Source organism: Erythrolamprus reginae, chromosome 7 (assembly GCF_031021105.1).
Source record: "Erythrolamprus reginae isolate rEryReg1 chromosome 7, rEryReg1.hap1, whole genome shotgun sequence".
Taxonomy (NCBI): Eukaryota; Metazoa; Chordata; class Lepidosauria; order Squamata; family Dipsadidae; genus Erythrolamprus; species Erythrolamprus reginae.
This window is the reverse complement of record NC_091956.1, coordinates 84,104,136-84,127,997: the sequence shown is the minus strand read 5'-3', so window position 1 is coordinate 84,127,997 and position 23,862 is coordinate 84,104,136. Positions and strand designations below refer to the sequence as shown.

At 40.7% G+C, this 23,862-nt stretch overlaps 1 protein-coding gene across 4 annotated transcripts in view; it reads left to right on the top strand.

The window, feature by feature from the left end:
- Positions 1-23,862, top strand: part of CCSER1 (coiled-coil serine rich protein 1) — a 580,273-nt gene that overhangs the window by 335,041 nt on the left and 221,370 nt on the right. Inside the window, exon 10 of one of the 4 annotated variants that reach the window (XM_070758009.1) lies at positions 528-859. The exons of the other annotated variants lie outside the window; for them this stretch is intronic. Coding sequence (XP_070614110.1) covers positions 528-602 — 75 coding nt within the window. The 3' untranslated portion in view covers positions 603-859. Of the gene's footprint in view, positions 1-527; positions 860-23,862 lie in introns of those variants that run through there. 4 annotated transcript variants of the gene reach the window in all.

Sequence of the window (23,862 nt, the reverse complement as noted above, 5' to 3'; positions counted from 1 at the left end):
ACAATTAGATTGTCACTGGAGAATTCCTGCTAGCTATTCTGTTGGCTTTTAGCAACTCATTTGAAGTATCCAAAACAAATACATTGAATACCAGCACATTTTTCTTTCCATCAGTCACAAGATTGAATTCCGAGCATAGGTAATTTATTATTTGTTAATCAAAATTAATTCATTCATTTCCCCACTCTATACTTGATTATCTCCTTGCTCTTTCTATCTTACCATATGGGAGACCTCTCTTTTGGCAGGCTGATAGTGTTTTAGATGATTATTATAGCACAATCCTATATATTTTAATTATTATTTATTCATTGTTACAATTTCTTTTTAAAAAATAATATTTTTAATGTAACCTTCTTAAATTATGAATGATTGGAAGCACAAATGTTCTTTTATGTCTGTTGTCAATGATACACGGACATAGGCTTCGGAGAGGGGCGGCATACAAATCTAATTAATTATTATTAATTATTATTATTAATATTAATATTTGAGACTTCATTTGACATTCTCTTCTTTTTTTTAAGGCCCTGTGGAATTCTGCATGTGCTGAAGGTTCAGTTTACAAACGTATCAGCATCTCATTGGTACCAACATTTTAACTGAATAAAATATGCTTGGATACAAGCTACATAGACCATTAATTTAACCCTATCTTGTTTGCCTGTGTAAAAAAAGGAACCTATATTGGCTTCATCTATTTAATGACATGTCTGAGGGGCAGAGAGAGAAAAAATCCTTCTTTAACAACAAGCACAAAATACTCTCCCCTATTCTCTCAACTGCATTAAGCAATAATTGATCAATGATGACCAAATTTTCACAGAATTGAAATAAAATACAATTGGTATTTCCATTACTTGTGTACATTTTATTTAACCTTCTGTTAAGTTCTGTTGGGGGAATTAGTGCTGGACTTATGGTTGGGGTTCACCGCAACCTGAGGAACTGTAATAAGGGGTTATGGCATTAGAAAGGTTGAGAACCACTGATATAGAGACAGTTGCTTGCAGGGAAAATGAATCACGAATGAATGTGTCCCAGCATATCATTGCAGGATCCAATCTGGGTCAGTCACCAGAATCGGAGATTTAATTTCCAAGCCCATCCTCAGGGAATTTATCTCTAACAGAGTGGATTCCTCCAGCATGAGCCTGAAAACTCAGAAGATCAAACTTCTGGTCCCAATTCCTGATGCAGATTGGATCCTTCAGGATGAATGTCATTCTTTCCTATTGATTAAAAAATTATTATTATTATTATTATTATTATTATTATTATTATTATTATTATTATTTTTATTAGATTTGTATGCCGCCCCTCTCCGAAGACTCGGGGCAGCTCACAACAATAATAGAAACAATATAACAGTGAAACAAATCTAATATTAAAAATAAAACATATATAAAACCCCAGCAATTAAAACCATACAACACATACATACCAAACGTAAAATATAAAAGCCTGGGGAAGGATGTCTCAGTTCCCCCATGCCTGGCGATATAGGTGGATATTGAGTAATTTGCGAAAGGCAAGGAGGGTGGGGGCTGTTCTAATCTCTAGGGGGAGTTGATTCCAGAGGGCGGGGGCTGCCACAGAGAAGGCTCTTCCCCTGGGGCCCGCCAGACGGCATTGTTTGGTCGACGGGACCCAGAGAAGGACAACTCTGTGGGACCTTATCAGCCTCTGGGATTCGTGCGGTAGATGGGGACAAGATGGAAGGACTAAAAAAATACCCCAATCCTTTGTTAGTGTAAATAATGCTGCAAACAGAAAATTAGGTGTTATGCCAGTCTAGCAGAAAGAGTTTGCTGGTCCCTGCTGGTTCTTATTCTGTTAAAGTTGTGCTGAATAAAGTTACGTCTTGCACTCCCTAGCCTCAGACGTGGCTTCTGTTATTTGCTCCTCTTTTCAACTTCTCAGTCTGGTCAAAAATCCTGGAATCCTCCCGTAGCTCCCATCCAAGTATTAATTCTCCCAACCTTGCTTAGTCAAGCCCTGACATTTACCGAAATGTTTATCTTAAACACGGCAAGCAACCAAGGCATAGTTGGGTACAAGGAGGATATTTGTGACACTGCTCCCCTATGAGACTAGACTTTCAATCCTGGGCCTAGAAAGTTTAGAACTGAGACGCCTTAAAAAAGATCTAAGTATTGCCCACAAGATCATATGCTGCAACGTCCTGCCTGTCGGCGACTACTTCAGCTTCAACCACAACAACACAAGAGCACACAACAGATTTAAACTCAATATTAACCGCTCCAAACGTGACTGTAAAAAATAAGACTTCAATAACCGAATTGTCGAAGCGTGGAACTCATTGCCTGACTCCATAGTGTCATCCCCAAACCCCCAACACTTTAACCTTAGATTATCCACGGTTGACCTCTCCAGATTCCTAAGAGGTCAGTAAGGGGCGAGTACAAGTGCACTAGAGTGCCTTCCGTCCCCTGTCCTATTGCTCTCCTATATCTCCTATACCTTTCTTCTATTCCTATATCTTCTCTTCCATTCTTTCATAGATATGTTCTATTACTATACAGTACCTTCTTTTCTATTATTTCTTAGATATATTTTACTATGAGTATCTCCTCTATAACCTTCATTATGTATTTTACTATGTGTATATAGATATATACCCACTAAAACCCTCATTGTGTATTGGACAAAATAAATGAATCAATGAATGAATGAATGAACAAATGAACGAACAAACAAACAAACAAACAAATAAATAAATTTTAATTTTGCATAAACAGATCGCCACCTCCAAGGGTTTTTGCTAAGTTTGGAAAATGTGGCTAGACAAAACTAGGCTCAACCTCTTCCATACTTCCTTTGAAAATGCTCAGATAGACAGAAAGGAAAGATACCTCTCTCATACTTGCTGAGTTCCTAATGATAATACCCGCTCCTCAAATTTTATGTCACCGAAGGCATGATTGCTGTTCACATTATTAACGTGGCCAAGAAGAAAATGGTTTATGTTTTGCACTGCAAAACTCCTCGTGAAATATTTCCCGTTGCTTCTAGGCTTTTGCAATAAAAAAGCACAGAGTTTCCTCCAAGATTAAAGTCGATCTTTTAAGCTCTCTCTCGTCTCAGAGAGAGTGCTACCAGACTCAACGGGGTGTACTTAACAGCTCCGTTTGATTAGATTGTGGTGTTGATCTGCCTCTTCCTATATTTTATGTTTGTTTATCTTACCTTTCCCACTTCCTATTTCAGTGTAAAAAATCCATTTGAAGTGCTTTAAAGTCTTTCGGAAAACTGAAAATATTTTACTGTTATATAGTGGGGATAACGAAAGCAAATAAAAAAAAATACTGGCAACGAGTGAATCCTTTTACACTGAAAACTGGCTTCCTGCTGAGTTAGTGGGTGCTGTTTGTTTTGATCAAATAATTTAAATGATGCCTTAATTGGATTTTTTGTCATTTTACTATTATTATTATTGCCAGCTCCTTGTAATGACGGAAAGAGGTGAGAGTGGATAAAAGTAATAAGATACCGTATTTTTGTAGTAGTACACATCTTTTTCCTCCCTAAAAGAGGCTGCAAATTCAGGTGCATCTTATACTCTGAATGTAGCTTTTTTGAAGCTTTTTTGTCCCAGTTCTTAACGACTTGCAAGCTCTTTCATTGTTACTCTTTGCTAAGAACGTTTTCCAAGCCCTAAATCTTTGCAGGGTTTTTTTCATTGCTCTAACTTGCTCCAAATGTTTCTTTCCAGCCCTAACCAGATGCTAACTATGTTCTCAGCTCTTACCGGCTTGCAAACTCTTTCATTGTTACTCTTTGCTAAGAGCGTTTTCCAAGCCCTAAATCTTTGCAGGGTTTTTTTCACTGCTCTAACTTGCTCCAAATGTTTCTTTCCAGCCCTAACCAGGTGCTAACAAAGTTCCCAGGTCTTCCCAGCTTGCAAGCTCTTTCATGGTTACTCTCTCCAAATAAGTTTTTTTAAAAGCTCTAGCCAGGGGATAAAATAATGTACTGAAACTGACCAGACTAAGGATGCTAGCCAGATCTAGTAAGCAGATTCTTTTCCCTATTTTCCTCCCCAAAATCTAAGGTACAAAAAATACCGTAACTTTCTGGGTTATTGATTGCCAATTAAGTTGAGATGTTGGGCTACTGTTTCTAGATGCATACAGCAGAGGACTGAACAGAATTTCCCCAAGAAACGCTGAAAGATAGATAGGCAATAAAATTTCTCAACGACTTTTACAAGTTATTTGAATACTGTCCATCATTCGTTATTTTTCTTTTTCTGTTCTTTTTCTGCCTCCCGAAACCATCAGCTTGTTCTGGAGCACTGTACAGGATGTAAAATAGTGGTATAACATCCATTATTAATATCAAGTTCCACCTTTAATAAATATCACTGAATATATATTTCCCAGGAGAAATTAAGCAAAATGAATAGAGATTATTAATAAGGGATTTATTTATGGCTCTAACTTAATGTGCAACATTTATATGCGATGCTATTGATAGTCCCATTTTCATTAGAATAAGTAACATTTTCAAAAGTGTCTGAAATAGAAGGGAAGGAAACTGATAATTTATTCAGTTTTCTACACTCTGAAAATGTAGATTGTCTTTATTTAGCGACCTTTACTGTGACCAGCAACTCAGTCGTTAACCCAAGTGGAAAGGGTGGTTGCACTTATGATTTTTCATTTCTGTTTCATATATCTAATATCCTGAGCAGCTTTCCCCCTCTGTTTTGAATATCGTTTTAGATTATTATATGTATCTGTAGCCCATAGAAACAAATGATGTGTATGTTTATTTCTGAAATCAATACTCATTTCAGATTAAAAACATAATATTGGGGCAAAAGGATAATTTAGGAAATGCATGCAAAAGGGAACATCTGGAAAAGACTAACATCATTAATACAGATAATAACAAATCGTTAGGAAATATACATTTAAAATAATTTAGACTATCATCTCTATCTATCTTCCTATCTATCTACCTACCTACCTCCCTACCTACCTACCTACCTACCTACCTACCTACCTATCTATCTATCTATCTATCTATCTATCTATCTTCCTATCTATCTATCATTATCTATCTATCTATCTATCTATCTATCTATCTATCTATCTATCTATCTATCTATCTATCATTATCTATCTATCATTATCTACCTGTCTGTCTGTCTATCTGTCTTTCTGTCTGTCTATCTATCTATCTATCTATCATCTATCTATCTATCTATCTATCTATCTATCTATCTATCTATCTATCTATCTATCTAACTCTCTTCCTATCTATCTATCTATCTATCTATCTATCTATCTATCTATCTATCTATCTATCTATCTATCTATCTATCTATCTATCTAATCTAACTAACTAACTAACTAACTAACTAACTAACTAACTAACTAACTAACTAACTAACTAACTATCTTTTTATGTATCTATGTGCTGTCATATCCTCAATTCAAGATTATCTAAATTGAATGCTGAATGAATCATTTTTTTAAAAAACTTACTTCAAGAGTCGGGATATAATTCCACCAAATTGTAACAAACAGGTTATAATAATCTTCCTTTAATCTTATATTGGCCCCAAATTAAAATGTATAATTTTAATTAAAGATAGAACAATAAACTGGTAGATTATAAAATATTTTTTTGCTCAGCGATGCTTTGTTTTGAAGAAAACACACCCATTGAAATATAGTGCATTTGCATGGCTTAAGGATCATCATAAAAACAGTAAATGATACCAGTTTTAAAATTTAATATCAACTTTAATAAAAATTTATTAAGCTATACTTGCTTTGTGAGTCGTATGGATCTTTGTATTTTATTTGAGACTTAATGACTTATAAAACGATCCCTTTCTGTTTGCAATAACATACTCTTTAAGAACAGGGTTCCCCAAATTTGAGAACTTTGTGGATAATTTGGGGAGTTGAGGTCCACAAGTCTTAAAGTTGCCAAGTTTGAAGACCTCTGCTTTAAAAATTACACCATATGGCATTAAGGTAGATGCTCAATTCTTCCATCCTTTGCCCACCCATGAACTTTGAAGAGGTTTTAGAACTTTCTAACAGAATTGATATTTTCCACTCCACAAATAAACTTTGTTGAGATCGTAGCAGCCATGTCTTTCAATCCAAGCCTAGCAGGACTTTGCATTAAACCATAAGTCTGCAAATTACTCAATCGTGCTATACATCCAAAGCTATTTTTTATTGAGCAATGGGAAGACTTGGCCTCTCACCGTTTTGAAGAGCTGAGTTTGTCTAGGTTACTGTCCTTATTAAAGGCCTCCACTGCTGTTGAGAACAAGTTGTGTTCCTTGACTCCTGTCACTCAAACCTGGGCCCTGTGCTCTTCAATATTTTCACCAATGACCTGTACGAGGGAGTAGAAGGGGAACTAATCAAATTCGCAGACGACACCAAACTGGCAGGGGTAGCGAACACCCTAGAGGACAGGCTCAAAATACAGAAAGATCTAGACAGATTAACACTATGGGCCCACACTAAGAACATGATGTTCAACGTCGACAAGAGCAAAGTCCTTCACCTTGGTAAAAAAAAACTAGACACGCATACAGCCTGGGAGAAACCCCACTTAGCAGTAGCGACTGCGAAAGAGACCTCGGAGTCTTGGTGGACAATCAACTAAACATGAGCCAACAATGTGCAGCAGCAGCTAAAAAAGCCAACACAATCCTAAGCTGCATTAACAGGGGAATACACTCCAAGACCAGGGAAGTATTAATACCACTCTACTACGCCCTGGTCAGACCACATCTGGAGTACTGCATCCAGTTCTGGTCACCACACTTCAAAAAGAAACATTGAAACTCTGGAGAAGGTGCAGAAAAGAGCAACCAAAATGATTAAGGGACTGGAAACCAAGACTTACGAAGAGAGACTGAGGGAACTGGGCATGGATAGCCTAGAGAAAAGGAGGGCCAGAGGGGACATGATAGCTGTATACAGGTATATGAGGGGTTGCCACAGAGAGGAGGGGGCCACTCTATTCTCCAGAGCACCAGAGGGCCAGACGAGGAACAATGGTTGGAAGCTGACCAAGGAGAGATTCAACCTAGAAGTAAGGAAGAACTTCCTGACAGTTAGAGCGATCAACCAGTGGAACAACCTGCCTGTGGAGGTTGTGAACTCCCTAACTCTGGACACTTTCAAGAGGCGATTGGACTGCCATTTGGCTGGGGTGCTTTAGGATTCCTACTCAGGCAGGGGGTTGGACTTGATGACCTGCACGGTCCTTTTCAACTCTAACAATAAATGAATGAATGAATGAATGAGTGAGTGAGTGAGTGAGTGAGTGAGTGAGTGAGTAAGTAAGTAAATAAGAAAATAAAAAAATAAAATATAAAATATAAACAAACAAACAAACAAACAAACAAACCCATTAGATAGAGTTGTTTTATGTCTCCTGGCAAGACATTAGGAGATCTTCCATTCTTTTCTTCTCCTCATTGTCCACAGTGGTCATCATCTCTACTCATTCACAGACATGTCTTCAATAAGTTGCAACTGACTTTGGAAGCCTGAGTTGTTCCAAAGAATGGCATGGCCTTGTCCATAAATACAACCCTTGATGGCAATCATTAAAATACTATTACATAAGTTTGGAAAGTAATGGAATAGATCACTACTTTTCCCTTTCTCCATTGATTTTTTCTCCCTATCAGTAGGCTTTGAAAGTTACTCAGAACAATATACAGTAAATTCTAAAACTCTGATAACTTTCTATGTACTCTGCATCCAGCGTCTGAACAATCAAACTGACCTTTCTTAGGACTTTTTAGTCCGAGGAATAAAAGAATGCCATTCTGATACATTGAAAGCCAGCGAGTCAATTGTTATTGCAAGAAAAGTTATAAGTTATATTCCTCCATGGGTGCATTTGTCATTTTCCCTTATGGGCTTCAGCATTGCACATTGATTGGTTTTACTTTTCTGGCTTAAAGACACAAAAGAAAATGAAAAAAAAAATCTTCAGAGAGAAAAATTCTACAAGAAACGAGACAGCGAGAAAATGATAGCTGACAATGTGGGATTCTAGTGATTGCATATTTTCAATGGAATTTTAAATTCCTAATAGAAAATTAAAACCGTGTATGCCAGAAATATTAAAATGAAAATCAAACAGCTACTCTAGGTAAGTCTGCGACTTACAAAAATATATACCACCAATAGTGGCATTCATTCCATTGATTGATTGATTGATTGATTGATTGATTCATTCATTCATTCATTCATTCATTCATTCATTCATTCAATTGTTCATTCATTGCCTTATTTATAAGTCACCCATTCCCAGGTGTTCTAAAATCTAAATGGCTAACAGTCTAAATATATAAAGAAAAATGTTCCAAAAACCCTCAAATAAGTGGGCTTTAAAGCATCAGGTAAAAATGTTGCCACCTAGCAACTCACCCACCAACCAAACAATATGTTCCTCCTCTCAAGCTAGAGGTATAACAAGCAGAAAGAGGGAGATTGTGATCCCGCTATATAGAGCACTGGTGAGACCACATTTGTACTCTGTTCAGTTCTGGAGACCTCACCTACAAAAAGATATTGACAAAATTGAACGGGTCCAAAGACGGGCTAAAAGAATGGTGGAAGGTCTTAAGCATAAAACATATCAGGAAAGACTTAATGAACTCCATCTGTATAGTCTGGAGGACAGAAGGAAAAGGGGGGACAGGATCAAAACATTTAAATATGTTAAAAGGTTAAATAAGGTTCAGGAGGGAAGTGTTATCAATAGGAAAGTGAACAGAAGAACAAGGGAGCACAATCTGGGCTTAGTTGGGGGAAAGATCAGAAGCAACGTGAGAAAATATTATTTTACTGATAGAGTAGTAGATCCTTGGAACAAACTTCCAGCAGACGTGGTTGGTAAATCTACAGTAACTGAATTTAAACATTATTATTATTATTATTATTATTATTGTTGTTGTTGTTGTTGTTGTTGTTGTTTTGTTGTTTTGTTGGTATTATTATTATTATTATTATTTTATTATTATTATTATTATTATTATTATTATTATTATTATTATTATTATTATTATTATTAATTAGATTTGTATGCCGCCCCTCTCCGAAGACTCGGAGCACCATACAAACATGCCTAGGATAAACATCTATCTATTCTAAGATAAAGTACAGGAAATAGTATAAGGGCAGACTAGATGGACCATAGATGGAATATTGAATTACTATAATGCTACTTGATGCCCACAGTTCTTATTCCTTAAATAATGTAGCTACTGCTGAATATATAAACAGCACTTTTGGCTATGTAAGATAACTAATAAATTCAGAATTGCTACTTAAATCTAAAACCACTGGCAGGGTGTCTTCACTTCCTTGTTTCTGGGGGTCGGGCAATACCTTTCATTTATTTGGCAGAGGGGTTAAGAAAGACATTTTAGTCAACTGTGTATTTACATTCATTTCCCCATCATCTATTCTTAGATTACCTGTCCCAATACCTTGATTGCAGATCACACGTAGACACATTGAGACAGCAAAACTGCCACCCCAGCACAGCAGGTCTTGGCCAAGGCATAAGCAATTAGGCACAGAAATGATCGTAATTGAATATTTCAACACTTTCTCCAGCTACAGCTGACAAACCCCTTTGCTAATTTATCTTCCTCTTTCCTTTCTGTAGAAATAATCTATAGCTGTAGCATCAGATAGAAGTTAATTTGGCATCCGGCAAACCCAGATGCCAAGGCTTGAAATTCACCTATTCACTTAGGAAACACATATTTCTGGATGGCTTCCTGCAATTAGATTCCAGTGACCCATATTGGCATCATAACACAAGTTTTTTTCTTCTTCGTTAAGATCCTGGTTTCCGTTTCCGAATTAGGCAGCTGTCCAAGATTTGTAAGTCTTTGGGAGGAAGGGAAAAGGAGAGGGACTGAAATTAGGGGGGAAAATATGAAACCTACAACCTCATTTATAAAGAAAATCATTTACATATATAACTTTCAACTGATCCATATGAGGACTGTAATTATTTTAGTTCAAAAATGTTCATTTCGTACCGAAGAAACTAAGTCAACCTTTAGCATTCTTACCTCTCTTATTTAATAGAGTACTTTGTGCAATAGTTTCCATCAATGTCGCATGACTCAATAATGTATCTCTGTCTACAGGCTTCTCAGTGTATTTGTGCTTGGATATGTTATTACTCTTGCTAATTAATCCATTTGCAAAGGGAAATTATGATTGGCATTTACCCTCAAAATTAAGTGCCAATTAAACATAAGACAATCTTCAAATTTGTATAAGTAGAAGCTGATTTTGTCTGCTGAAGGTAAAAGGCTCAACTGCAGATACTTTGTTCCAGCAGGTTCTTTCTTTTTTTCTTTCATTCTTTCTTTCTTTCTTTCTTTCCTTCCTTCCTTCCTTCCTTCCTCCTTCCTTCCTACCTACCTAACCACCCGCCCATCCACCCACCCGCGTTCCCTGCTGAATGTCACTTTCCAAAAAGAGCTAAATAAAGGAACCGTCTTTGAACCTGCCTGTCTCGAGTATTCTTCATTCACCTATACCTTTATATCTTTTCTTCTACTCGTTTCTTTAGTTATATATCTATTCTCTTCAATGTGTATTATGTATTGGACTAAATAAATAAATGAAGTAAATAAACCATTTTAAATTTGCCGACCAAGAAATAAAAGGAGACTCGAAATAGCTATATTAGTCTCCCTTTATTTCTTTAAATTTCGGTAAATTTAAATTTAACAGTACATCGGAGAGGCGATGGTTCTGCATATACCCAGATGCTAAGCCACAAAGTGCTTTATAGGTTAATATCAGTATTTTCACCAGTGTCTGGAAACCTAATGGCAGCCAATGGACCTTTATTTTTCTACCTAGTACAGTTTTCAACTTGTCTTCAGAGCCCTTGCCTTGCACAGTATATTGCAATAATCTATCCCAGAAAAAGAGCAAGGAAGTCAGAATTGTATCTTTAGGGACGAAAACCCAAGAATTTTTACCTCTCTTAAAATCACAGCTTAGGGAAGCATAATTAAAATCAAGCAAATAATGAATCAAGATAATGGATGTCCAACTCACAACCCATTTATAGTATAGCATGGAAAAAGTGAAAGCTCAACTTTCCTTCCTCTGTTTTATTTACTTCATAATCCCTCAAATACAGTATTCCATTATGTTCCATAGATCTTCCCTTCCAAAAGAGAGGACAATGGTACCGCTACTTACAAACTTAATTCGTTCCGTGACCAGGTTCTTAAGTGGAAACGTTTGTAAGAAGAAGCCATTTTTCCCATAGGAATCAATGTAAAAGCAAATAATGTGTGCGACTGGGGGAACCACAGAGAGGGTGGAGGCTCTGTTTCCTCCCAGGGGATTCCTAGAGAGGCCCCACGGAGGCTTCTCCATGCCTTTTCCAGCCATGTTTCCTCCCAAGAGATTCCTAGAGAGGCCCCAGGGAGGCTTCTCCCCCACCTTTTCCGGTCTTATTTCCTCCCAGGAGATTCCTAGAGAGGCCCCACGTAGGCTTCTCCCCCACCTTTTCCGGCCTTATTTCCTCCCAGGAGATTCCTAGAGTGGCCCCACAGAGGCTTCTCCCTGCCTTTTCCGGCCATGTTTCCTCCCAGGAGATTCCTGGAGAGGCCCCATCTAGGCTTCTCCCCACCTTTTCCGGCCCTATTTCCTCCCAGGAGATTCCTAGAGAGGCCTCACGTAGGATTCTCCCCACCTTTTCCGGCCTTATTTCCTCCTAGGAGATTCCCAGAGAGGCCCCACAGAGGCTCCTCCCCGCCTTTCCCTGCCCTGTTTCTTCCCAAGAGATTCCTAGAGAGGCCCCACGGAGGCTTCTCCCTGCCTTTTACGGTTACAGTTTCGGAAGCTCGGGTTTGTAAGTGGAAAATGGTTCTTGAGAAGAGGCAAAAATAATCTTGCAAGAGAACAATGTTATATGTTGGGAAGAGCCCCCAAATAGTGGAAACTCGTGATTAGTAGGTTTAGGGACTTCTGTTAGTTTTCCAACCCTCACAATATTTATGAACAGCAGAATAAATGAATAATCACTTCAGAAATGAATTCAGCTCTGAATAAGTAAAGTTGAGCATGAACTGCTAAAGTTTGCTATATTCTGAACTCCTTTTAGTCCAAAATGGTTCTCCATAGAACATTTGACATGTGTCATTTATAAGAAGGGCCACTGGCTAATTAAAGTACTGTATAACAAAAATGCTTCATTTGATCAGAATTCATAAAGAATTAATTTAATATCAGGTTATAATTCAGGCTCGATGAATGAACAAGTTTAGAGGGATTTCTTTTTTTTCTAAAAAAAATATATATATTTCTTTTCTTTTTCTTTAAGAAATAACTTAGAGAGAAGATAAAAATGTTCAAGGTTGTCAATATTCATGAACAGATCCAAAAATATTAAGAACCTGTTCTGGGACTTTCAGATAAGCTTCAGCAAGCAAAGGAGTGTTAGATTTTTTGCCAATACCTATTGAAATCTTTCCCCATCATGATTAAATTTTCGTAACCCCAAAGGCTTGGCTGCAAAAATATTATGCAAATAATAACCTACTCAGTAAGAACAGTTTGGAGAGAAAATTTTTACAAGTCCCTTTTTAAAGACTGCAAGCAGGTGAAATTCAAAGTCATTACAGTGTCAATGGGGACTCCACAGATCGGAACTTCTGAACAAAAATTATTTTCTGGGCTTTTTATACACACATCTTGGAAAAGGAGCTGATGTTTTAAAATATTCAGTATACTTACCACCTCTGTAGAGGAATAAGTGCTTTTGAGAATGCAAAAATATGTCCTTGTATAGAAAATCTGTGAGGCTTAGGAGATTTACCTCTACCTACAAAAGCCTCTACTTACGAACTTTTCTAAATAAGAACCGAGTGTTCAAGATTATTTTTGCCTCTTCTCAAGAACCATTTTCCACTTACAAACCCGAGCTTCCGAAACTGTAAATTTGAGCTATTGCGTAATATTTCGTTAAAAGAGGTGTATCTGATTTTTCCCAAAGGAACTTAAATTGCATTGAGCTAAAGTTATTGTGACTCACCGCAATTCATCAAACTGGATTAATGGAGGAAGGGAATTGAATTTCCTGATAGTGACTTAAGTGGACCCATATTAAGGAATTAAACCCCAACTATTTTATTCCCCAACTAATGATTTGATGTTTGAACTGATCGAATGGGAATGACTGGTTTTTGTAGGGTTTTTAACTTTAGATTATATATTTAATTCATTCGACCTGAAATGTTGTGTATTGTTTTATTATATTTATTTATTTATTTATTTTATTTATTTATTTATTTATTTAGTCCAATGCACATGAGGGTTTTAGTGGGTATATATCTATATACACATAGTAAAATACATGATGAAGGTTATAGAGGAGATACTCATAGTAAAATATATCTAAGAAAGAATAGAAAAGAAGGCATAGTAATAGAATAGAATAGAATTTTATTGGCCAAGTGTGATTGGACACACAAGGAATTTGTCTTGGTGCGTATGCTCTCATCATACCTAAAATAAAATATACATTTGTCAAGAATCATGTGGTACAACACTTAATGATTGTCATAGGGGTCAAATAAGCAATGAAGAAGCAATATTAATAAAAATCTTAGGATACAAGCAACAAGTTACAGTCATACAGTCAACATGGGAGGAAATGGGTGAAAGGAATGATGAGAAAAACTAGTAGAACATATCAATGAAAGAATAGAAGAAGAGATATAGGAATAGAAGAAAGGAATAGGAGATATAGGAGAGCAATAGGACAGGGGACGGAAGGCACTCTAGTGCACTTGTACTCGCCCCTTACTGACCTCTTAGGAATCTGGAGAGGTCAACCGTAGATAATCTAAGGGTAAAGTGTTTGGGGATGACACTATGGAGTCCGGTAATGAGTTCCACGCTTCGACAACTTGGTTACTGAAGTCATATTTTTTACAGTCAGGTTTGGAGCGGTTAATATTAAGTTTATAATATGTTGTGAGCTGTCCCGAGTCCTCGGAGAGGGGAGGCATAAATCCAATAAACACATAAATAAATAAAAGTTATCTGTTGATAATATCCTTTAAATACTAGTACTGAAATTTGATTCATTGTATGTAAAAATATGAAGAAGAAAGAGTTGAGTTTTTCAAAGACATCCTATCTGAATGGCCCATTATGCCTTCGAGATGCCATAGTATTCCTGCACTACAGCTATTTTATTGTTGGTCTGCATTCCTGCCAAAAACTCCTTTCAGCTATTGGTTTTCTGGGATACTCACAAAAAAAAGCAAAGTACAGCAGCGCACTAGGGTTATATGAAAACATTCTCAGCAGGAAAAAAGAATTAATGAATGAAATCTATATTTCCATCTGTATTTATGCTTTGCAGAAGCCTTTGCTTGCTGGTGTTTCTGGAACCAGCAATAAAGTGAAATAAGCTGTGATTGAATAGACATGTACAAATAGTTAGGAAAGGCTTTTTTGAGCATCGATTCTGTGCCTGCTTTAATGCTGTGAGCATTGCACTTTTCAAGTTATTGTACTTCGCAAAGTGCACAGTTCATATAGCCAGTTCTTCGTTTGATTATGTGCCATCAAGTTGATGTCAACTCTTAATGATTACATAGTTAGATTGTCAATGGTAAGTTCTTCATTACGCTGTGAATTTTGATTTGCATTTTGTCTTTAGCTATTGCATAAGCATACTGTATCTGTAGCACACTAAGAATTATAATTAGTAAGGCTTTTTTCTTTAATTTCTCTGTGTCGCACGCAAGTCTCATAGAGCTGAATGTAGCTTTCTGATGATCTTTCTTACAAATAGGAACTATAGCGGTGCCTCTACTTAAGAACTTAATTCGTTCCGTGACCAGGTTCTTAAGTAGCAAAGTTTGTAAGAAGAATCAACTTTTCCCATAGGAGTCGATGTAAATAATGTGTGCGATTGGGGAAACCACAGTGAGGGTGGAGGTCCTGTTTCCTCCCAGGAGATTCCTAGAGAGGCCCCATGGAGGCTTCTCCCCGCCTTTTTCGGCCCTGTTTCCTCCCAAGAGATTCCTAGAGAGGCCCCATGGAGGCTATTCCCTGCCTTTTTTGGCCCTGTTTCCTCCTAGGAGATTCCTAGAGAGGCCCCATGGAGGCTTTTCCCTGCCTTTTTCGGCCCTGTTTCCTCCCAGGAGATTCCTAGAGAGGCCCCATGGAGGCTTCTCCCCACCTTTTTCGGCCCTGTTTCCTCCCAAGAGATTCCTAGAGAGGCCCCATGGAGGCTTCTCCCCGCCTTTTTCGGCCTTGTTTCCTCCCAAGAGATTCCTAGAGAGGCCCCATGGAGGCTTCTCCCCGTCTTTTCGACCCTATTTCCTCCCAGGAGATTCCTAGAGAGGCCCCACAGAGGCTTCTCCCTGCCTTTTCCAGCTGTTTCCTCCCAGGAGATTCCTAGAGGGGCCCCGCAGAGGCTTCTCCCCATCTTTTCTGGGTACAGTTTAGGAGGCTCGGGTTTGTAAGTGGAAAATGGTTCTTGAGAAGAGACAAAAAAATCTTGAACACCCGGTTCTTATCTAGAAAAGTTCCTAAGTAGAGGCTTTTGTAGGTAGAGGTACCACTGTATTAGAGACTTTCCTTTCCTTCCCTCCCCCTTTCCCCTTTCATTCTCTCCTCCCCTCTTCTCCCATTATTTTACACCTATAAAACCTTTGACTATCCCCATTTCATTTTTTTAAAAAAAATTATTGATTTTTTTTAACTATCCCCATTTCAAAGAATTATGCTAATAATGGCAATGTGTTTTTCCCCCTATGTGCCCATACATGAAGAGAAAATTTATTTATTTATTTTATCTATTTGTTTTGTCAAGTACGTATTGGTGGTATACAAAAATATAATGACATTTATATACATGATCCTAGTAAAAGAGAAATGTTAGGACAGGCGACAGAAGGCACTCTGGTGCACTTATGCACGCCCCCTTACTGACCTCTTAGAAATCGGGAGAGGTCAACAGTGGATTAAATTAAGTTTGACAGTTTGACTTGTGCCAAGGGAGACTGCCAATTACTTACCAAAGATCCATTTCTGCTTCACTTTCCTGGGTCATCCAGGTCAGTTTTGTTGCAATGCAAACAAAACCGAACATACTGTTTAAAAGCAAACAAACAGAAAGCCATAGTCTTCGGAACAGGACCTGCGGTATGACACAACTCAGTATTCTGCAGCAACAAAAGAGAGTTCGTGTTATTATTATTATTATTATTATTATTATTATTATTATTATTATTATTCATTAGATTTGTATGCTGCCCCTCTCTGACGACTCCGGGCAGCTCACAACAGACCCGGATAAGACGGAGTGGCTGTGGGTTTTGCCTCCCAAGGACAATTCCATCTGTCCGTCCATTACCCTGGGGGGGGAATTATTGACCCCCTCAGAGAGGGTCCACAGCTCACATTAGAACAACACCTTTCAGCTGTGGCGAGGGGGGCGTTTGCCCAGGTTCGCCTGGTGCACCAGTTGCGGCCCTATCTGGACCGGGACTCATTGCTCACAGTCACTCATGCCCTCATCACCTCGAGGTTCGACTACTGTATTGCTCTCTACATGGGGCTACCTTTGAAAAGTGTTCGGAAACTTCAGATCGTGCAAAATGCAGCTGCGAGAGCAGTCATGGGCCTACCTAGGTATGCCCATGTTTCACCATCACTCCGCAGTCTGCATTGGCTGCCGATCAATTTCCGGTCACAATTCAAAGTGTTGGTTATGACCTTTAAAGCCCTTCATGGCATCGGACCAGAATATCTCCGAGACCGCCTCCTGCCGCACGAATCCCAGCGACCGATTAGGTCCCACAGAGTGGGCCTTCTCCAGGTCCCGTCAACTAAACAATGTCGGTTGGTGGGCCCCAGGGGAAGAGCCTTCTCTGTGGCTGCACCGACCCTCTGGAACCAACTCCCCCCGGAGATTAGAACTGCCCCTACTCTTCCTGCCTTCCGTAAACTCCTTAAAACCCACCTTTGCCGTCAGGCATGGGGGAACTGAAACATCCGGGAGACAGGAGAGAGGAGACAGGAGAGGAGGGGGCACCGATCTCTGGGGTGGCAGAGGGTCGGAATATCTCTGTGTTGCTGGGGAGAGGCAGATACGGCGGGGGTCACAGAGTTAGCCGTTCCAGGGGAACGAGGGACCGTTGCTTAATAACGGTCCCTTGTTCCGGCTCTGTGAACCCAATCTTGGGTACTGGTGATGAGTGTAACTCTGGCCCTGGGCTCAGGTTGCTGCTGCTCAATGCCAGGTCGGTGGTAAATAAAGCTCTCCTCATCCGGGACCTGATCCTGGATGAGGAGGCCGACCTGGCTTGTATTACTGAAACCTGGCTGGGCCCGGAGGGAGGTGTTCCCCTCTCTGAAATTTGCCCAGCCGGGTTTCAGATATGGCATCAACCTCGACCCCAGGGAAGGGGGGGAGGAGTGGCTATTGTTGCCAGGGAGAGCCTTTGCCTGCGTAGACTCATTGCTCCGGAAATTGCGGGTTGCGAGTCTCTCTTGATGAGGTTGGACTTAGGGGTTCAGGTGGGCTTATTTCTCACGTACCTGCCTCCCAGCTGCGTGTCAAAAGCCCTGCCTGTGCTACTCGAGGAAGTAGCCGGGTTGGCGGTGGAGTTCCCCGGACTTATTGTCCTGGGGGACTTCAATCTGCCGTCACTCGGCGAAACCTCTGGGTTGGCACAGGAGTTCATGGCCACCATGACAGCCATGGACCTGACTCAAGTAGTTCAGGGTCCGACTCACGAGGGAGGACACGCACCTGACATGGTATTCCTTTCTGAGCAACTGAGTAATGGTCTGAGACTAAGGGGCTTAGATGCGTTGCCTTTGTCATGGTCAGACCATTTCCTACTACGGCTTGACTTCCTGGCTCCAATCCTTCCCCGCAGGGAGGCGGAACCAATTAAGATGTTCCGCCCCAGACGCCTGATGGACCCTGAGGGCTTTCAGACGGCGCTTGGGGTTATACCAGAGGCACTTGTCCACAGTTCGGCAGAGTCTCTTGCGGAGGCCTGGAACAAGGCCGCAGCGGAGGCTCTTGACAGGATTGCGCCTTTGCGACCTCTCCGAGGCGCTAGACCCCGTAGAGCTCCATGGTTCAACGAGGAGCTCCGGGAGTTGAAACGCCAGAAGAGACGTCTAGAGAAGCGATGGAGGAAGAGTAGGTCTGAATCCGACCGAACACTTGTAAGAGCTTTTATTAAGACTTACAAAGTGGCGCTCAAGGCGGCAAGATGCGCGTACCATGCCGCCTTGATTGCATCAGCGGAATCCCGCCCGGCCGCTCTGTTTAGGGTGACCCGCTCCCTTCTTAATCAGGGGGGAGTTGGGGAGCCCTTACAGAGTAGTGCCGAGGACTTTAACACGTTTTTCGCTGATAAAGTCGCTCGGATCCGAGCCGACCTCGACTCCAATTGTAAAACAGAGTCGACTGACAACGAGTCAGTCGAGGTGACTGGGGCACGTACTTGTCCACCTGTCTGGGAAGAGTTTGATCTGGTGACACCTGATGAAGTGGACAAGGCCATTGGAGCTGTGAGTTCTGCCACCTGTTTACTGGATCCGTGTCCCTCCTGGTTGGTTTCGGCCAGCAGGGAGGTGACACGGAGCTGGGCCCAGGAGATTACCAACGCTTCCTTGGGGAGGGGAGTTTTTCCATCACTCTATAAAGAAGCGCTTGTGCGCCCCCTCCTCAAGAAGCCCTCCCTGGACCCAGCCGTACTTAACAACTATCGTCCAGTCTCCAACCTTCCCTTTATGGGGAAGGTTGTCGAGAAGGTGGTGGCACTCCAGCTCCAGCGGTCCTTGGAAGAAGCCGATTATCTAGGTCCCCGGCAGTCGGGTTTCAGGCCCGGTTACAGCACGGAAACCGCTTTGGTCGCGTTGATGGATGATCTCTGGCGGGCCCGGGACAGGGGTTTATCCTCTGTCCTGGTGCTCCTTGACCTCTCAGCGGCTTTCGATACCATCGACCATGGTATCCTTCTGCACCGGCTGGAGGGGCTGGGGGTGGGAGGCACTGTTCTTCAGTGGTTCTCCTCCTACCTCTCTGGCCGGTCGCAGTCGGTGTTAGTGGGGGGCCAGAGGTCGACTCCTAGGTTTCTCCCTTGTGGGGTGCCTCAGGGGTCGGTCCTCTCCCCCCTGCTATTCAACATCTACATGAAACCGCTGGGCGAGATCATCCAAGGACATGGGGTGAGGTATCATCAATATGCGGATGATACCCAGCTTTACATCTCCACCCCATGCCCAGTCAACGAAACGGTGGAAGTGATGTGCCGGTGCCTGGAGGCTGTTGGGGCCTGGATGGGTGTCAACAGACTCAAGCTCAACCCGGATAAGACGGAGTGGCTGTGGGTTCTGCCTCCCAAGGACAATCCCATCTGTCCGTCCATCACCCTGGGGGGGGAATTGTTGACCCCCTCAGAGAGGGTCCGCAACTTGGGCGTCCTCCTCGATCCACAGCTCACATTAGAACAACATCTTTCAGCTGTGGCGAGGGGGGCGTTTGCCCAGGTTCGCCTGGTGCACCAGTTGCGGCCCTATCTGGACCGGGACTCATTGCTCACAGTCACTCATGCCCTCATCACCTCGAGGTTCGACTACTGTAATGCTCTCTACATGGGGCTACCTTTGAAAAGTGTTCGGAAACTTCAGATCGTGCAAAATGCAGCTGCGAGAGCAGTCATGGGCCTACCTAGGTATGCCCATGTTTCACCATCACTCCGCAGTCTGCATTGGCTGCCGATCAATTTCCGGTCACAATTCAAAGTGTTGGTTATGACCTTTAAAGCCCTTCATGGCATTGGACCAGAATATCTCCGAGACCGCCTCCTGCCGCACGAATCCCAGCGACCGATTAGGTCCCACAGAGTGGGCCTTCTCCGAGTCTCGTCAACTAAACAATGTCGGTTGGCGGGCCCCAGGGGAAGAGCCTTCTCTGTGGCGGCCCCGGCCCTCTGGAACCAACTCCCCCCGGAGATTAGAACTGCCCCTACTCTTCCTGCCTTCCGTAAACTCCTTAAAACCCACCTTTGCCGTCAGGCATGGGGGAACTGAAACATCTCCCCCTGGGCACGTTTAATTTATGCATGGTATGTCTGTGTGTATGACTGTTAGTATATGGGTTTTTTAAATATTTAAATATTTTAAATTTGCCTGATTGCTTATGATTTGTTTTTACATGTTGTGAGCCGCCCCGAGTCTTCGGAGAGGGGCGGCATACAAATCTAAGTAATAAATAAATAAATAAATAAAATCTCCCCCTGGGCACGTTTAATTTATGCATGGTATGTCTGTGTGTGTGTCTGTTAGCATATGGGGTTTTTAAATATTTAAATATTTTAAATTTGTCTGATTGCTTATGATTTGTTTCTACATGTTGTGAGCCGAGAGGGGCGGCATACAAATCTAAGTAATAAATAAATAAATAAAATAAATAAATACAAAAACAATATAACAGTGAGACAAATCTAATATTAAAATAAAACATATCTAAAACCCCAACAATTTAAAACCATACAACACATACATACCAAACATAAAATATAAAAGCCTGGGGGAGGATGTCTCAGTTCCCCCATGCCTGGCGATAAAGGTGGGTCTTGAGTAATTTGCGAAAGACAAGGAGGGTGGGGGCCGTTCTAATCTCCAGGGGAAGTTGATTCCAGAGGGCCGGGGCCACCACAGAGAAGGCTCTTCCCCTGGGCCCCGCCAAATGACATTGTTTGGTCGACGGGACCCAGAGAAGGCCAACTCTGTGTTGAGCATTCTCTGCTTCATACAATCCGAATTTGATCTCTGGGCAAGAGCTTGGCCCATACTATCTATCTGGGACCATCTTCTGCCGCACGAATCCCAGCCGCCGATTAGGTCAAAATTAGATTTTGCCAAAATGGATAAATCGATTAGGGACAAGATATTATCCACATTAATGGTTGACTGGAAACCTTTTAAGTTTTTTCTATGTAAAATGAAAATGAAATGAACTTGTGATTTATTGTTTTATTTATGAAATAGGATAAACTATAGAAAGAAGAAGAATATGATGTAATTTAGAGAGAGGGGTTAAAATATATCAGTACCTATAACTGCTATGAATAATAATAAAAGCCATTTCCTGTTTTCTTTTGTTCCTTCCTATTTTTCTTCAACTTTTTGCCTTTTCATTAATTTCCCTTTCTGTTTTATTTCTTAAATTAGTTTTTAATCTTCTTTATTCTTCTTGTTTAACCATTTTATAATATAGACTCCGAGTCTTCGGAGAGGAGTGGCATACAAATCTAATAAATTGAATTGAATTGACTTGGGAGTCATCAGTCAGTTTTAACAAGAAATGTGATGTCTTTGAACAAAGTTCCTTCACCATTGGAGCTTTTTAAAGAAGAGATTGGATAGTCACTTGTCTGAAATGCTTAAGCAATAGCATTTAGACTTATATGCCGCTTCACAGAGCTTTACAGCCCTATCTAAGTGGTTTACAGAGATTAAACATATTGCCCCCAACAATCTGGGTCCTCATTTTATTGGAAGGATGGAAAACTGAGTCAACCTTGAGCCTACTTGTTGTGGTTAGCTCTGGAATGTGCAGGTGGATGTGGGGGAAACATCCACATGCCGCAGGCCTGTTTTGCTCCCGATGGAATCTGCCGACGAAGCCTCCTCTGACCAAGGAAACGTGAGTGACAGGGAAGAGGGGAGTTTGGCAGACAGCCCAGGAGGAGATCAATCATCTGTATGGTTGGATTGGATTCTGACACATCCACACATGCGTAGAGTGATGCATAGGAGACAACAACTGAAGGATTATTACAAGAGAAAATGAGGCTACCTGTGGTTGGGTGGGGCTGCTGTAATTAGTGCTACAGATAAAAGTGCAACCTGGTGTTTTAGCCTCATGGCAGTTTATCTGATCCATTGTTTCGTCAAGATCGTGGTTTTTGTGCTGTTCAAGATTGTGTGTGGACTCTCTGGACTTTAGAATTGGACTCAATTTCCCAGTTATTGGGTGGGCAATTGGACTGCATTTAACCTGTGCCTTGTGTGTACCAGAAAATCCCTTTGACATTTAAAAAGGGAGCTGTTTCTGTTTTTCTGTTTTTAAAAACTTTTGGGTTTTCCTTTTATTATGTGGTGTGTGTCTTCCTGGATTAATTACCCTGTAATGACGGGTGGTTGAAACACGCTGGCAGAACACTACTGAGATTTGATCTGCCAAACTCCTGGTAGCCAGTGATCAGCAGAAGTAGCTTGCAGCACTGCACTCCAACCACTGCACCACCGAGAGTTAGACTAGAAGATCTCCAGGTTCCCTTCCAGCTGTATTCTGATTGACTCTAACTGTATTATTTTGAATCTGTGATGGGCACTGAATTTCTCCCATCTGGTATCTGCTGCTAAAATAAGATCTTTCTTTCAAAGCCGGAGACCAATCTGATGAATAACAACAATGTCTCGTAACTTGCCCGAAAGAGATAACTACATGTCAACATTGACTGGAATGTCATAGGAGTCATTGATGTATGAGCCCTGGGTGCAATCAGACAGCCTTTTTGACAGCCCATAAGTAAGTCATAAGTAAGCTTCAAAACCTCTTTTTTAAAAAATGCCCTTCAGTTATGGGCAGCTGTCAAGAGTAAAGGGCAGCTATATAATTATAGGTTTTCAACGAGGACAGAAAATATGAGAAAGAACAAATCTTCATGTCGGAGTTTAGAGATTTAAAAAAATCAAATGCCTGCAACCTAAATGGTTCAGCAAGTGAAATTGCAGTAAATAATTATAGTCAGGAAGAGAAAAGGAAAATACTGCATATTTTATTCATTTTTTAATTAGTGTTGCAACAGTTGTACTCCAAACCAAGAGACTTTCCAGCTGCAGAATTAAAAAGTCACCCAAAAATAAATGTAAATGCTTGAAAATATAAGTGCCACTTTGAGAGCTTTGCAGGTAGAAAGACTCAATTTAATTTTCCTCTCTTCTCAAGTGTTTTGTGAATTGTGCCCACCACCAGACAAACATTCATACTCCACCACCAAATCGGGGGTGTTTCTTGTCTAAACCATTTTAACCCAAGAGCAAAGTATCTCTTTACATATTATAAAGTGATTCCAATTTGCTTCTTGTAGTTTGGTCTCGGATTCTACTTGCCATATATCGTCTTACCTTGCCCCATCGTCCCATCAGTTGTCGCAAGTCAGTTTCATTAACCAAATTCATCCTTTTGTCCATAATCTCAAATTGAATGTGATCCACCAGGTACCGGTACCAATTTTGCATTGTCCATTTTGTCGCATCCTTCCATCCCAAGACTATTATTGCCTGAGCGCTTTCTATCGCTGCTTGTTTTATTTCTCTAAATTCTCCCATCACATTACTTTTGACTAATACTGCCATTTCCTTAGTAATTATCAATTGTATATTTAACATCCTATTAATATCCTCTTGCAGTTTTTGCAAAAAAATTCTGCACTACCGGGCATTCCCAAGACATATGCATAAACCCTCCTTTATCTTGGCACCCATGCCAACAAATACCCTTGACATTGTGCTGAAAGTATGCGAGTTGTGTAATACCACTTATGTAAAATTTTCCTTCTCATTTCCCTAACTCTTGTATTCTTAGTTTTCCTTATATGCTCCACTATATTTTTCATCTCTTGCACCTTTACTTGTATTTCACTTTGCCACCATTTAGTCAATCCATGGATCACATCCCCGTCTGATATTTTTTATCCGCTCTCAGGGCCAAGTTTCTCAAGGCCATTTCCACATATCA